The 15,201-nt window shown below is 36.0% G+C and overlaps 1 protein-coding gene across 2 annotated transcripts; it reads right to left on the bottom strand.

Moving 5' to 3' along the window:
* Positions 1-835: 835 nt before the first annotated feature.
* ccdc24 (coiled-coil domain containing 24) lies at positions 836-15,118 on the bottom strand. Of its 2 annotated transcripts, none has more exons than XM_059501651.1 (9): positions 15,000-15,118; positions 14,259-14,469; positions 12,378-12,547; positions 9,221-9,373; positions 9,036-9,140; positions 6,762-6,816; positions 2,571-2,622; positions 1,834-1,939; positions 836-1,695 (listed from the first exon to the last, which is right to left on the bottom strand). In XM_059501651.1, exons 2-9 carry the CDS (start codon positions 14,388-14,390, stop codon positions 1,269-1,271), a joined length of 1,200 nt encoding a protein of 399 aa, XP_059357634.1. In that variant the 5' UTR covers positions 14,391-14,469; positions 15,000-15,118; the 3' UTR covers positions 836-1,268. The 2 variants fall into 2 exon arrangements, with proteins under 2 accessions (XP_059357634.1, XP_059357633.1); XM_059501650.1 differs by lacking the exon at positions 15,000-15,118 and adding an exon at positions 14,867-14,976.
* Between the last annotated feature and the right edge of the window lie 83 nt (positions 15,119-15,201).

The following is a 15,201-nucleotide window of genomic DNA, read 5'->3' as shown; positions in this document are numbered from 1 at the left end:
CTGTGTAGTGGACGTTCAACTGCTGAGTCAAACCTAGTTCATGTTACTGTCACTATTGATGTCATGTAATTTTAATCAGTATGTAATTATCCGTTTTTCTCCATTTAACAAGCAGAATCTACCTTTGTAAGAGATTTTTCCTTTTTATTTTTTATAGTACTAAAACTGTATTTTACCATCATTTTTAGCTATGTTCAGTGACACTACATTTTTCCTCCAGCCAGCTGATCTCAAACTCATTGCCAAACGAAGGCTTTTTACTGAAACTTGGAAAAAAAAACAGCAATGCTTTTTACATCAGTGTCTAGTCAAACAGAAATCGTTTATTGATGAAGAAGGACACAGTCTATACAGTAGCTGTATTTTCTCTCAGTATTGTACACAAGTGTATTTGTAGTGCTGCAAACCCTTTAAGAGCATTTCTGTCGACCTGTGATCCAGTTTTCATGTATTATGCACAAAAAGGAAAGGAAGCAGAGAAAGCACGTTTAATTACCTAGACACATGCCAATTTTTTATATAAAAAAAAAAAAGCATTTAAAATGATCAAAATTTAATAACGGAATTTTATTTGGGTATAGTAAGATAATGTTTCAGAGAAGAACTGAACACTTTTAAATGGAATTTGCTCCAAATTTGGCCTGGATATTTCTTAATGTAAATTTAATTGTGACGGCATACACCTTAAAAAAAAATGCACCTTCAAAATACTAGAATTTGGTTGAAATTATGAACACAAATACCTCTAGGTCCAAGATGGAAATATCCACTGAGGCCAGTTTTATCAATGTATTAAAACTATAAATAGAATCAGCATATTTCAATTAAAAAACAGAATTATTTTGTTTAATGTCAGCAGTATCGTGTATTTTCATGGTGTTACGACACTTTAAAAATATGTTTGAAAGCAACAGAAAATAATGCAAAAAAAAATGTTCCTCTCCCATGTCCTGCATCCTAAAAGAAGTGATGTCTTTACAATAGTGTGTGTGTGTGTGTGTGTGTGTACTTCTGTGCTCATGGCAATATAAAACTGAAGTAGAATGACATGAGCTCAGTACTTTATCAAACAAACAGTATCTAACCATGTGTCTTTTCAATATTAGGGCCAAACAGCATTGAAATTGTCTTTGTCGTGTCAGCTGTAAACTGTTCAATTTGAAATGGTAAATAAAGTTTATTTTAAAGATCAGATTGTGGTTTGTGTTTTATCACTGTGTGTTTTTTACCTATGTGCATTGAACAGTTTGGATGTCTGACAGTGATTCTCACAGAGAACTGAGCAGTCCTTCAGACTGGGGAAGACACAGCCGTCTGCTCCCCTTCTGTCCCCTGCTGGCTGTTCTCTGCACTGCAGGAGGAGCGGGCTGGAGACACACTAGCTCACTATTTTTAGTCACCTCCATCTTTAGGAATAAGTCTTTTATGGAACCGGATGCTTGGACCGAGGCTGCTGGGACCAGTCTGAAGGTTGAAGCCCTTAGTGAATTTGCTCTGTACTCGCAGTCTTTGTCTCCTTGTTTCAAAGCAGAAATGTGGATTGTGGACTGAGCACTTGGGGTGCTCATTAGTGGCGGAGCATTCCTGATGTGGTTCAAGTCTATGGGTGGACATGGTTTCAAATAGGAAACTGTTGAGTTGAATGGTATTGGTCCTTCCAAATCATTTTCAGAGCGAACAGGTTTGCATGTCTCCCTATAAAAGAAAAGATGTACAGTATATAGCATATGCATACATTTTTAAATGTACACACACACACACACACACACCAAAAGAGCCTTGGATCAGCTACAGGGCTTTGCATTTTTCTCAGTTCTAGAAAGCTGATCTGACCTTATGTGGATGTGTGGGTTTCTTGTTCTCTGATTATTTGTGTTGTTGGTTATTAAACTCTGTTCATTCAGATTCCTCTGAATGAGTCTCCTTTCCTCTTTGAGCTCTGAAAGCCAAAAGAAAAAACAAGAAATCAGTGATGGGTAGTCTGTTTCACCACAAACCTTTTCACGATCACCTTGGGGAATATTCTATTCTATTCAAAAAGAGAGAATTCTGCTTTATTACTTTCGTTGAAAAGCATTCTGGTCTGAGTAGATTGACCTTTGTGGATTAAAGATTGTAATCATGCTTACTGACAAGTCGTGCTTATGAGTGGTTGGAAAACCATTTTCCTTTGAGATGGCAGAATTACTAATTTATCTTGTTTTAGTTTTTAGGTTTAGGTTAGTTCTTGTCTATACAATCCAAAGAAACTGCACATTACACATAGACTGACAGTTTTTCATCAGCCAGGAGTTAAACAGGAAAACGTGCTTCAGTGGTGAACCACTAGATGGTGGTGACACACAATTCAAAAGGCCACTTCACATCTGGAGAATTGTAAAGGGTTATAACAAGATCATTTAATGGTCATTATGACGTTATGTTTATTAGGAAAAATGATGCAGTAGGACGGCTCAACAAAAGAGACTGCAGGGCATAGTTAAGCATGCAGTCTTGTTTTAGTTCAGTCTGTCAGTAGGCTTTTGTCTGAGACAGAATTGCATGAAAACTCAAGATTAATAATCACATACCTGCTACACTGGGTTCTGTCTGACCACTGGCTCTCTCAGTCTCAAGGTTTTCCTGTGATAAAACACATCAAAACAAGTCAAAGGATTTCTACTCCGATTCTGCTGGTTTATTAAAGTCTCCCAGTCTGGCCATGCTGGTGTTTAGCTGAGGACTCAGTCTTTCAATCTGACCTGGTGAAAACAAAAACCCCTCTAAAACCAGTCAGCAGACCACCCTGTGAGAGCAGCAAAACCGCAAACCATCTTAGGATGGCTGGTTTATTTGAAGATTTCCTTGCAGTGTAATTATGTATGTAAGTACAACAAGTACATTCAATATGGTACTATACTTACTATAATTAATTGTTATTATAATAGTAAGTACATGTAACGTGAAACAAGGACACCTTAAAATACAGTGTTATACTCAATCAAAAGTGACATTCTAAAATATATCAAAATAAAGAATATTTAAAAGTGAAATAATATTTCACTCTATGTTTTTATGAAATAAATACAGCTTCTATGATTAAAAGAGACTTCTTTTGAAAAAGCTGAAAATCTTAGTGACTGAATTTATCTTAGTCACAGAATTGTCTAGATTTTCTGTGTATTTTGATGCTTTTTTAATAAAAATATAACCTGTTTATTATTATGACTGACAATTCAATCAAAATCCATTAGGATACATGACCGAATTGCTTTACAGATTAACAACAACAACAACAAAATAAAGAAAGAAAGAAAGATTTATCAAATTCAGAATGGAAAAAGTGACAGATTTAGTCAGGCTTTGTCTTTGGAGCTTCATTATAATTGTGTGGTTGAAGCAGATCCAGAGCTCACACAGCACTGCTCCACTGAGACTGAGCTCTTAAAACTGAACTCCAAACACACACTTTTGCTGCAAACACATGGATCTCCATTAGCCCACATGTTGTATGGCAGGGAGTACTATTAATACACCAATCTGCCTGCTGCCTCAGTTTAATTTCTCTGAGTCACTGCTATATCATGTGGAGTCATGCTTACTGTCCAGCACATGCATTATACTCTCATCCTTTAAAATGAAACAAAAACAAACAGAGCTCCACTATCTGAGGAGAGCGCCCTCACTGCCAGCGTACGAGACGCTATTCAATTTAGCCCTGCGGTCTGTGGCCAGCAGAAAAAAAACCCAGAATCCAGCTGGAAAAGAAATACCACAGCCACAGTTATGAGGCCGGTCACTGAAATCTAAGAGCAGAGGGAGACAGGATGCCCACTGACACACTCCCTCCACACTCAATATGGCCAAGGGTCAGATGAGTCGATGTCAGTGCATGGAACAGGCCTATTATCATTAACTAAAACTAAAAAATAAAATTAATAAATACTTAAAATAAACATAAATTGTAACTCTTTATTTTGGGAACAATTCTCACAATTAATTTTTTTATTAGTTGCTTTTCTCATATTCATATTTTCTTATATTATATCTTATATTATTTTATAATATTAAGATATTGGCTGCTTATTGGTACTTATAAAGCACATATTCTGCATGACCATATTCTACATCCCTAATCCTACCCAAAACCTTACCTTAACAACTTACTAATAACTAACTATTAATAAACAGCAAATTAGGAATTTATTGAGGCAGAAGTCATAGATAACGGTTTGTTAATAGCGAGTACTGGACCTTAAATTAAGTGTGAACACATGAACCGAAACAAAATAGAATTTATTTCAGCTAGTTGGCAAGGCATTTGATATTGAGGTACTAAAATGACTGAAACTAAATAAACCAACTTTAATTGAATAAAACACATATAAAAATGACCAAAACACAACAAACAAGACAAATAATAGTAACAGTATCTCAAAACACTGCTGTGGCAAATATTTAAAATGAAAACAAATTAAAATCATAATTTCATAAAATTTTTCAGTTTAATCACCTAGTATAAGCAATGCATTCATAACAGTATCGTTTTGACATTAATTTTCCATTCATTCATGATTGTGTTTAACAATAGTTTTACTCAAATCTCACAAGGTCTAAAGGGGGTCTACAGATGTAAAATCGCTATTTTGTCTTATTCTGGCACATTTACAGACATGTTTATTAATGTTCATTGCCCCTGGCAACAAATAAACTAAACTGAACAAAACTACAGTAAAGATTTAATTTCCATGACTTTTCCAGGTCTATCCCACTTTCAAAATTTCCACATTTATCCAAGTTTTCCAAGAATATGAAAATCCTGGTCATGTGGTTCTTGTTCTTGTCTCATTAGAAATATGACGTTAGTTTACGTGCTGAGTTTTTGCTTATTTTAAAGCTGTTTTATTATTTTAAACAATTCAAAGCCATCTCATGTCCCCCTTTGTGCTGCGGCCCCAGTGGTCCCCAGGCCCCAGTTTGAGAACGACTGGTCTAAATCAAACATTAAATTCTTGGCTGGCACTAATATTCTGATTAACAGCATTCAGATTAAATTGACTACTCCCCAAAGACTTTGTACGCCGGAGGAACCGTTTAATTTTTTCAGCATCAAATGTAATGGTACGTGACAGAACACATTCCAGTCCAGAGGGAACACTATGCCCTGGTTTTGCACTGTCAATAATCTGCCTGTGGATTTAGGTGAACTTCAAGAGCAGCGCAGTTTGATGAGGCAAGTTTCCAGCAAGAATTTGTCTGTCCACCTCAAACATGAAACTGCTGTGTTACATGATGCAATCACAGCTAATCAGAACATATGTGATGCTTATTGGTAGCAGGATGAGATTTCACAGTGGGTGGTGGACTGGATTCGTACTGTATGTGTCCAGTCGTCCGGATAGAATGCTTCAAATAGTATGTGTTAAACAAAACCAAATGGTGCTCTCATTTGCTTTGCATCTGTGGCTGAGCTCTGCACTTTTCCAGAAGAGAAACTGAAGTTTGGATGAGATTAGGTTCAGTAGAAACCTGAAGCTCCTCTGGCTGATTGAGAGGAGATCAATGTTTACCTGCACTGATGGAAAACGTCCTGCACCAATCATCTCTGGATCTTTAAGAGCTAGTTTAACATATGAGTTTTCAGACAGTAGAAATGCTCAGTGATCCATTATGAAAAACATATGCTGCTCATATGATGGTAGCTGATGCATGATTATCCATTTGCCAGCTGCATGTGTATCACATCAAAAGGAACAACTGTTCTTTATTTCACACTTTACATTAGTGATCATAATTTGCAATTATAGAAGTAAGAACTTAGTGGTTCTGTACATAATTACACGTTGTTATTAGTAGATATTTTCACTGTTACTGCTAAGGATAGAATTGCTTATTATTACAAAACAAAATAATAAGAATACTATATCTTAAACTAAAATTGAAGATTGAAAATAAAAAAAGCTATCATTAATAGTATATGAATAATACCAAATAACACTGATTCTAGTAACCAATCACAATACTGTATCATCATAGCAGTGATTTTTGCATTTACTTTCTTCAGCAAATAAAAGCACTGTTGAGATTATTATAGTAGGTAACACTATTTGGACACTGTTGTGTAAAGCACTGCGATTTTTTTCTTAATGAAAATATAAGCAAATATATATAAGGGCAGCTGTCTCATTCTCAAAGGCAGAAACTTAAGGAGAGTCAATATACAAATTCAATCCACATTTTTCATTTGTACCAAGCTAAGATAATTGAAAACAATTAATAAGCAGTTTGTTTAATCAGCAAAAGCAGTTCCACAGGGTTACAGCAATCAGAGCTGGGTTTGAAAAACTACCATATTAATGAACTATGATCTGCACTAGTCTTATGAGGATGAAACTTGTGTGTATGTCTTGCAATACATGTATATACTAGTATATGATTGTAAAGCGCTTTGGTTGTACAGCAATACACAATAAAAGCGCTATATAAATGCCTCATTCATTCATTCCAATACTTCTTTCACAAGAAAATAAAAATGGTGCAGGTCAAAAGGGAGATCTAAACTTTGACCAATCTGAAAGCATTTTTTTTCTATGCAGAAACCACAAAGTGCTCATATATATATATATATATATATATATATATATATATATATATATATATATATATATATATAAAAGGTTTTTTTTTTTTTTTTTTTTTTTCTTGCACCCTCCCAATGCAGATACAAAACATGTTATTCAATGCAACCAAAACCAGTATTTATTGGCAAAATGAGTCCTTACCTGCAGGATCTGCACGTCTCTTTTCAGTGCTTCAGATTCTTCAGTTATGACTGACCTGTCAATCAAACAAGACCTTCTATTATAAAGGATCTAAATAAAGTATGTAGTCTAAATCGACAGACTTTAAGTGGATTGGGAAAAATACAAACAAACAAAAAAGACATAGTTTTTTAAGTGGTATTATATATTTAATTCAAATAATAATGTTCATAATGGCAACCATAAAGAACTATCTACATTCTACTCCATTATGGACTGCCAAGAAACAGGGGACTGCTTCTCATTTAACTACTTCATACAAAACTTGACATCTTGAATTACTCTTAAACAAGTTAAATCAGTAAAAAGAGTTTTTATCTGAACTGGACACTGCACCGTGAACTCTTTTCCAGATAAGTAGGGACCGAAAAACTGGCCTACTTCTCTGTTACATAACCTTTGTAGTCACTTAAACTCCCTTCACTTTTCTATTAAAGCCAAGGAATCTTGCTTATGTCAGGGTCTGGTATTAATTTGCTCACAATGAGGTCTTTTGTTCTGATGGAGGGATAGATTGGGTGGCTCTCTTCAGTTCCCCTCCCTCTATCTCAATACCCTGTTGCCCCGCTGAGCAGGACGTACTGTTTGCCTTCCTCTTGGCTGGGAGGAGAAGGAGAGGATGGGAGGTAGGGAAGAGAGAGTGGTAAGGAGTTGAGCGAGGGGTCTGAAGAGAAAAGGGGAAGAGTTCTAGAAAGTTGGACTGAAAGAGAAAGGCTTAAGGACAGGGTGAGAGAGAACTTCAAGAGGGTCTCTTCTCTTGTAACGTACTGAGGCAGTAAGAAATGGTCATATTAGTAATTAAAAGCACATGGTATTTAATAAATAAATACATTTATATTGTTAATTACTTACTTAATAAAATGTCATTAATTAATTATAAAATGTTATACATTTGATTAAATAAAATTAAATAATTTCAAACCTTTAGTTTATATAAATAAAATAATTAAATAATAATAAATACTTAATAATAATAAAAAATTTATAATAAATACATTATAACTTCATAAATAATGTGAACTAATTAATTCATTAATTTCAAATGAACTTATTTTGAAGCCAATTTAAATTCAAGCATTTAAACTTATGGCTTCAGATGAAAAGCTTTTTAAGATCAAGAGAAACTAGTTCAGTCAAGTCTGTTCAAACATTTGACTGGTAGCATATGTATGAGCTTACAAACAACCTTAAATTTAAAATGTAGACGGCGATTTCAAACCAGCAGTAGGTAAAATAGTCCTAGATGAAGGTGTGTGAGAGAATGAGCAGACTTGGAAAGAGGCAAAAAGCAAGGACGGTGAGGCAGTCCAACACTTTATTCTCACAACAGCATGTTTGCACAAGAAGGAGCGTGTCTGGTCTGCATCCACAGTCAGCATGAGCACATGTTGAGCAAAGAAGGGAGAATTCTGCCCTGAGGAATGTATGTTCCACAGTATTAACTTCACTGCGCAACAGGATCAAACTGCAAACGGACAATCTTGCTGGCTAAAAAGTCATTACATTGTGTACATAGCCTCGGGTGTAAACAGATGATTCCAATGTTATCTGCTTGATAAAAAAGTAATTGTGTTTGTTGAATGCATGGAATTAGGCCTGACATTTACTGTGTTGTTCATAGTTTTCATAATAAGCTCAAAGCTATCCTCAGTTATAATAGCATTTATTCGCACTTCCATTTGAAATGAGTATTTCTGTGATCTACTCATTCCAAAGGGCAGAGCATTTGAAGTGAGCTTTCTGAAGGGTGCTGTGCATATACACTACCACTCAAAAGTTTTTGAACCCTAAGGTTTTGAATGTTTTTAAAGAAGTCTCTTATTCTCACCAAGCCAGCATTTATTTGATCTAAAGTACAGCAAAAACAGTACAATCTGAAAATATTTTTACTATTTAAAATAACTGTTTTCTATTTGAATATATTTTCAAATATTAGAATTTTCGGTTTGAGGTCAGTATAATAATAATAAAAAAGAATAGTAGTTGAAAACACTTTATTCTGATGGTCCCCCAGAGATAAAAATGCAAATATGTAAGGAATATTTCCCGCAGATAAAGGCTGAGAATACACCACCAAAGACAACAAGACAGCAAAATTACTTCCTTACAACTTCGTAAAGTGATTCAGTTCTTCACTTTCATGTAAAGAGACCCTTTGAATAGTGTCCCTTCCCACAGTTCCCTAAAGGGTGCAAAAATGTTCAGTTACTGACTAAAGAGACCACATGCCCTCACCTGAGATGGGCCACAACCTCATCTATATGGGTGATGTTTAACTTGTGTCTTAAGGCCTTGATTTCTTCTTCACAACTGGAGTGAGACGAGAGGCTGGAGACTGACCTGAAAAGAGTATTAATCAATATTATCAACATTATTCTTGAACAAGCACACTCACAGATACACATTTCTGAAACACCAACCTGCTTCTAGTCTCGCTCAGACTTGATGGTGGTCTGGAAGGTGATTGGGTTTCACACCGGCTGCGTGGACTCCCTTGTCTCTGTGTGCTACTGCTGCTCAGTGCGTAACTCACCACACAAGGATTGTAATGGGCCATGACCTCCTCTTCATCCCTGAGACACATTTACTGACACTGAGAATGGAAGAATGGTGAGAGTGGACAGTGCCTGCAGAGATCATCTACCATAGTGACTCCCAGACAGTGATTTGCCTTGTTAAAATGATAAAACAGAAACTTTGACTTCATTGGGTTTAATTTACAAATAAATGCACTGTTAGGTCTTTTAAGGCAAAATAGCTCCTGTGTCTCATTATGTAAAGAAGCTATTTGGGGAGTCTCTTTCTCCATAGTATTGATTTTCTCTTGTTTAAGAGTGCACTAAAAATGAACAAAGATGCTGAATTATATACAAAATCATTATAATATCATTTAAAAGGAAAGCATTTCTGGTTGGGTGTCGAGGCCTTACAGAATGTTGATATTTTAGCTCTCTCAGTCCTTGCAGCAATATTATACAGCCTTACTGTGTGCATGAGAGAGGATGAAGGCACAAGTGAACACACAACAGGGGAGCAAAGGCCTTTCATCCTCAGCCAAGTTTTCCAACCATAAATCAAGCTTGGACTAGATGTTACAGTCCACTTTGAAATGTTATTGTAAACTAAACAAAGGTTTGCATTTGGAAATGCATTAAATCAATGCTTCTTAATTGAAGCTTAAATGTGTTAACAATTGCAGACTGACAGCTTTAGTTTACCCGTTATTAACCATTTCCATTCAATCCTTTATAAACAACAAGAACTTTTTAACTACTTCCTTTTAAACTATTAATACAAACATATGAGGCAGAAGAACTATATTACAGGAAAACACTTGAATAGCCAGAAATACAACAAAGATGAGGCAAGCAGATGGTCCTTTCTCACTCGCAGTCATTACGCAGACAGTAAAGCTGTGTATCACTTTCAGCACACCCCTGCTCACATCTTCCCCGCTTTCTTCTTTAGCACTGACAGGATACAGTTTACATCTTTGTGGGACTTTTGCAGCCAGATGAAAAGATCCAGAAGACATTAACAAGCATCTCTGACTGAATGCGTGCGATACAAGCAGAGGTCTAATTCCCTTCTCTGCTCGGCTCATATAGAGGGGATGTCCTGACAGGAACAGAGGCTACATTGTGGGCCCAGACCAGTAAGCAGCTTAGCGGTGTTCACAGAGGAGGGAGGAGACCCACTCCTGCCAACAAAGATGGCACAGAGGAAACGCCACATCAAAAAGAGGAGAAAAGCAAAATCCCTCAGTGTATCGGAGTAAAAAAGAGGCCCTTTCAAAACCACCCCTCCATCTGCACTGATAAATTACCTACATGTGAAATACACAGTGCACACAACTTTCACACAACAATCTCTTTCCAGCCTTCCTGCGCTGATTGTTGTGGTATCACTCTCCAGAGATTTAAGAACCTCTCTTTTAAAGTATCACACATGAGCTAAGGTTCTCTTTCAATGCCCACTGAACGGAGGAGACCTAGCATAAAGACACAGGTGCAGCTCGACTCCATACAGCCACAACAAATCACACAGACAAGGACTTACACCACAAAAGGCCATCAGGCGCTAACTAGATCCATTAAATCAATTCCTTTCAAAAGCTTTCTTGCCCATTAAAACAGTATTGAGTCAACGATTTCCTGCTTTGTCCAGCATCAGGTGGCGGGAAAGCTCCAAACCTGGAGCAATATGAAAGAAAAGTAATCCAGATTTGTCCTCAAAGCAGATCAACAGCTAAATGACGTCACCCAAGAAATTTGGTTACAAACAAACATAAGCTGAAATTGAAACCAAACAAGTTTACACCCCAACACTCATATGCAACATTCATTTCTGGCTGACGGAGTCAATTTGTTTCAGCACTTTGAGAAAAAATTAAAGTGTTTTTTTCTGTTGGGCTGAACTTGCTAAACACCTGCTCCTGATAAGCCATGGCTGAAAAGAGAGCTTTTTATTTTTATAAAAATTACATTTTTAAGTAGAAATCAGCCCAAAAAGTGATCTACCGCTTCTGAAAAGAATAATGTCAATTGTTAAACCCGTGAAATCCTCGCTAATAATGTGTTCTTTGTGAGACAGTGATACATTAAAAACCTTTCAAAAGAAGATCTTGTGTAGACATTCTTTTCACTCTCGAGCTGGTAGCTGAGAGAAGACCGCCTCTCCTGCCTGACTGATACCTGTAAATATCTTCTTCCCAGTGCTTTGTTATATTAGACAAGGAGCCACAAAAAGCCTGTGTTGTAACAAAGAACCCTTAGAAAGACAAGTCACTAGGCAACAAAATGAAATGTAATCATAAATTGCTACAAATTTAAAGGCAAACAGAACGTGGCATGTCAAACAAACCAAGCATATTCTTTACTGCTGACGTAACTGATTCACTTCATTTTACTAAAACACTCCTTTTGTGATGTGTTCCTATGTCTGCTCTTCAGCTTTAAAAGTCAAGGATTTATTAGCAAGCATTCTTTAAAGCAATGCTTCTTTGCAAAAGCAAAGCCATGACATATGACCTCACTCCCAGTCGGCTGAAAAGAATACTTGAGGTCTTCATTAAGGTCAGAACATTCATCTGTCAAGTGAAGGAAAGCAATTATAACATGGGATCCTTAAAGGAGACTTAACAGCTGCAGATTTTTTAATGGAATATCTCAAATGTTCATTTTAAAAATTACTACAAGTTACAGTTAATACTATAAGTAATATTGTTACATCAAATCATTACTGCATTGTAGGGAGGCAAGATATTTTGATCCAATTGAATTTTTTTTATCTATTTTTAAATAGAAGAGTATCTGTTGATATTGAATATTATTATCTGTTTTTTTTTAAGATTACCCATCATCCAATGCTCGGTAAACTAATTAACACTGTTTAATAATTTTTAATGAAAAAAAAAAAGATTATATAGGCTATAAAAATATCCACCCATAGTTTCACAGAGTTATAATATTTGATGTTAATTTTGTTAGTTTTAATAGATATGAATTAATGTTTGAGGCTTGATGTCTGTTGGTGTAACAGTAGAGTACCAGTGTTCTAATGCTGTATCTTCCTCACCTGCCCTGTCTGGCTGCCTTCTCCCTCAATGTGAGCAGCAACAACTGAATCTCAGCTTTTAGCAGCTCTTTAACAGCCGGGGGGTCAGCCAGAGGGAATTTGGGGGCTTCTGGCCTGCTGCCCTTCTCTGAGCAACGGAGTTCCTTCCAAATCTCCTCCCACATCTCCACCTAGAACAGGTCAGCAGAGTAAAGTGTTACAGGAGAACGCTGTTTGGCTCAGCTTTGTATAAAAACTTGCACTTTCCAAATCACTGTTACAAGCTGCTCTACAACTAGAGAAACACAGCCAGTTGGTTAACATCCCATCATAAGTGTCTCTAATCTCAGCTGAGTTGAAGAGGAATGTGGAAATTTGAGTGAAAATCCACGTATTATTCTCACAAATGCCCTACATGCAGTGAAAAGCCAGAGAGGGAAACGAAAGCCTGTCACGGCACTGGAAAACAAAGTCTGCACTCTATTACCAAACTCCACACCTGTCTTGGGACTTTCAAGTTTCCCCTTGGACACTGCAAATACACTTCAAAGCTTGTCGAAGGCAATGCAAGGAAGAGTAAAACCAGCTCCCTGAGAATTTTGATCCTGCTGTGCCAGCATGAAACCAACTTCAAGCCTAAGTAACTCTGCTGAACACAGGCCAGCTTCTTCGTATTTCCACTGCAGCTTCTGCAGAACCAGGTTTGATGTGCAGAGCCAACAGACAAACATTTCTGTGAGGATGCAGGCTTAAAAATGTAGGTGAGCTAATGCAAACTTTGATATAATATATATATATATATATATATATATATATATATATATAAAATTTTTTTTTTTTTTTTTTTTTTTTTTCTTGTTCATTCACTTTCATCTTTTTACTGAATAAATGTTCTTAGAGATAAGCTCTGAGGCAAAAGAGAGAAAGGGAGGGAGGAAAACTGACAGAAAAACAAGATTCTTAGTTTTGTTCTTTGTTTGCATCATATTAGTTATAAATATTACTGTGAAAAGGTTGCACTGAGAAAAATACAAAAACTGTTAACCACCAGACTTACTGACAGGGTATGAAGCCCTTGGTTACATTTGCTCAGATAATTCATTATCATGATTACTAGTATTATTTGCGTTGATTTTTTTAGCTTCAACACACATTCAGAAGTCCTTATCTGGTGTGTCCATATGAACAGCAGAGGGGGTTTTAAACAGAAGGTCATAAATCCTATTTAATGTTTAGAGGAAGGAGGAATCACATACATCTTCCATAGACAAGTTTCCACCCACTATTTCCATATGCACATCGCTTTCTGCATATAGTGATAGCCTATGCAGTTTGTAAAAGACAATTTATCTTCCTAAGAGTCGGATCTGAAACGAGTAAGGTTTGCATTCCATGCAGCACTTAGGAGCTGCGAGATAATGCACTCTTGGGCGCTGTAATTGAAAACCGGTTTAAAGTTACACAACAGTGCATAAGAGACTTTTTGTAATTCAGAGCATAAAATTATAAAACACTAATGCATATGAATTCAGAGAACAAAATTATATGTGCCAAACATGATCTAAACAGGCAAAGCTCTCTGAGGTCTTTTTTTTTTTGTATAGCCTTACAAAGCACAAATGTTTAAAAGATTCAAAAATATTATTATTATTATTATTATTATTATTTTTTATGTTACCAAACCCTAATCTAACTTAAGTTATTAAATATATGCAGTCACCACCTTGAGGGATGTTTCCACTTAACTTTCAAAAGGAAAATATAGGGTCTGACAAAAGGATATGACATGAATTATGTAGTCTGGACCTTGCAGTTATTTTTTTAATTGTATGCCTACCATATCCGTGCTTTCAGCAACTTGTTTTGTCTTGCCAGTCTGATGCATAAATATGACTTATTTACCTCTGAATACAACTCTGCGTACGTATCAATCAGTGTTTCTCCCAGTACAGCTCGGATCTCAGGAAGCTCAGAGCAGGGAACATTTTCCTTCACTAAATTCCACACAGAGTGTAGGCGCTGGAAATTGTCCATGATGCCGCTATTTCCAAAGCTAAGCACAAAAGCTCATCAATGGCGTGCATTCGGTGAGTCCATACTGGAGGGAACCTAGCTGTAAATAAATACACGGTAACACTTCATTTGAAGGTGTTCTTGTTACGCATTTTACATGTACTTACTAAGTTATTCTAAAAGCAATGAATTATATAGTAAGTTAGTTAGCCGTAGTAATGTAGGTGTAACGTTGGTTAAATAATATTACTCGGTACTTAAATTATAAGTACACTGCAACAAGCACACATTAAAATAAAGAGTAACCATATATATATATATATATATATATATATATATATATATATATATATATATATATATATATATATATATATATATATATATATATTCCTACAAAATACACAGCACGAAGGTAAAGAGCAAGATAAATAAATAGCCTGTAATTCGTAAACAATTATGACCTGAATAAAGAACTTCTTCAATAAAACGTTTACCTAATATTTGGTTGCTTTAAACCATTAGGAAAATGAAACAATGTGATTTGAGTAAGATTTAAGATGGCATTCATTTGTGCAAGCATATACAGTAATTTTAGAACAAGCATATTCACCACAGACAGGCACTCACCAGAACAATCGTTGCTTCCTGTATCAGCGTAAACATTCCTGTTCCCATGGAGACGAGCTCGCGCACTCAAACTGATTGGTTGCATGAGTCTATGCGCGTGATAGTGATATTTATTAACCCATTCAAACCCACTCTACTAAATTACAAATGCACATCGCTTCCCCTCCCAGTGATTGAATTCTATTAAAATGTTATATTTTCT

This window comes from Carassius carassius, chromosome 20, assembly GCF_963082965.1.
Source record: "Carassius carassius chromosome 20, fCarCar2.1, whole genome shotgun sequence".
Classification (NCBI taxonomy): Eukaryota; Metazoa; Chordata; class Actinopteri; order Cypriniformes; family Cyprinidae; genus Carassius; species Carassius carassius.
This window is presented reverse-complemented; position numbering and strand designations above follow the sequence as displayed.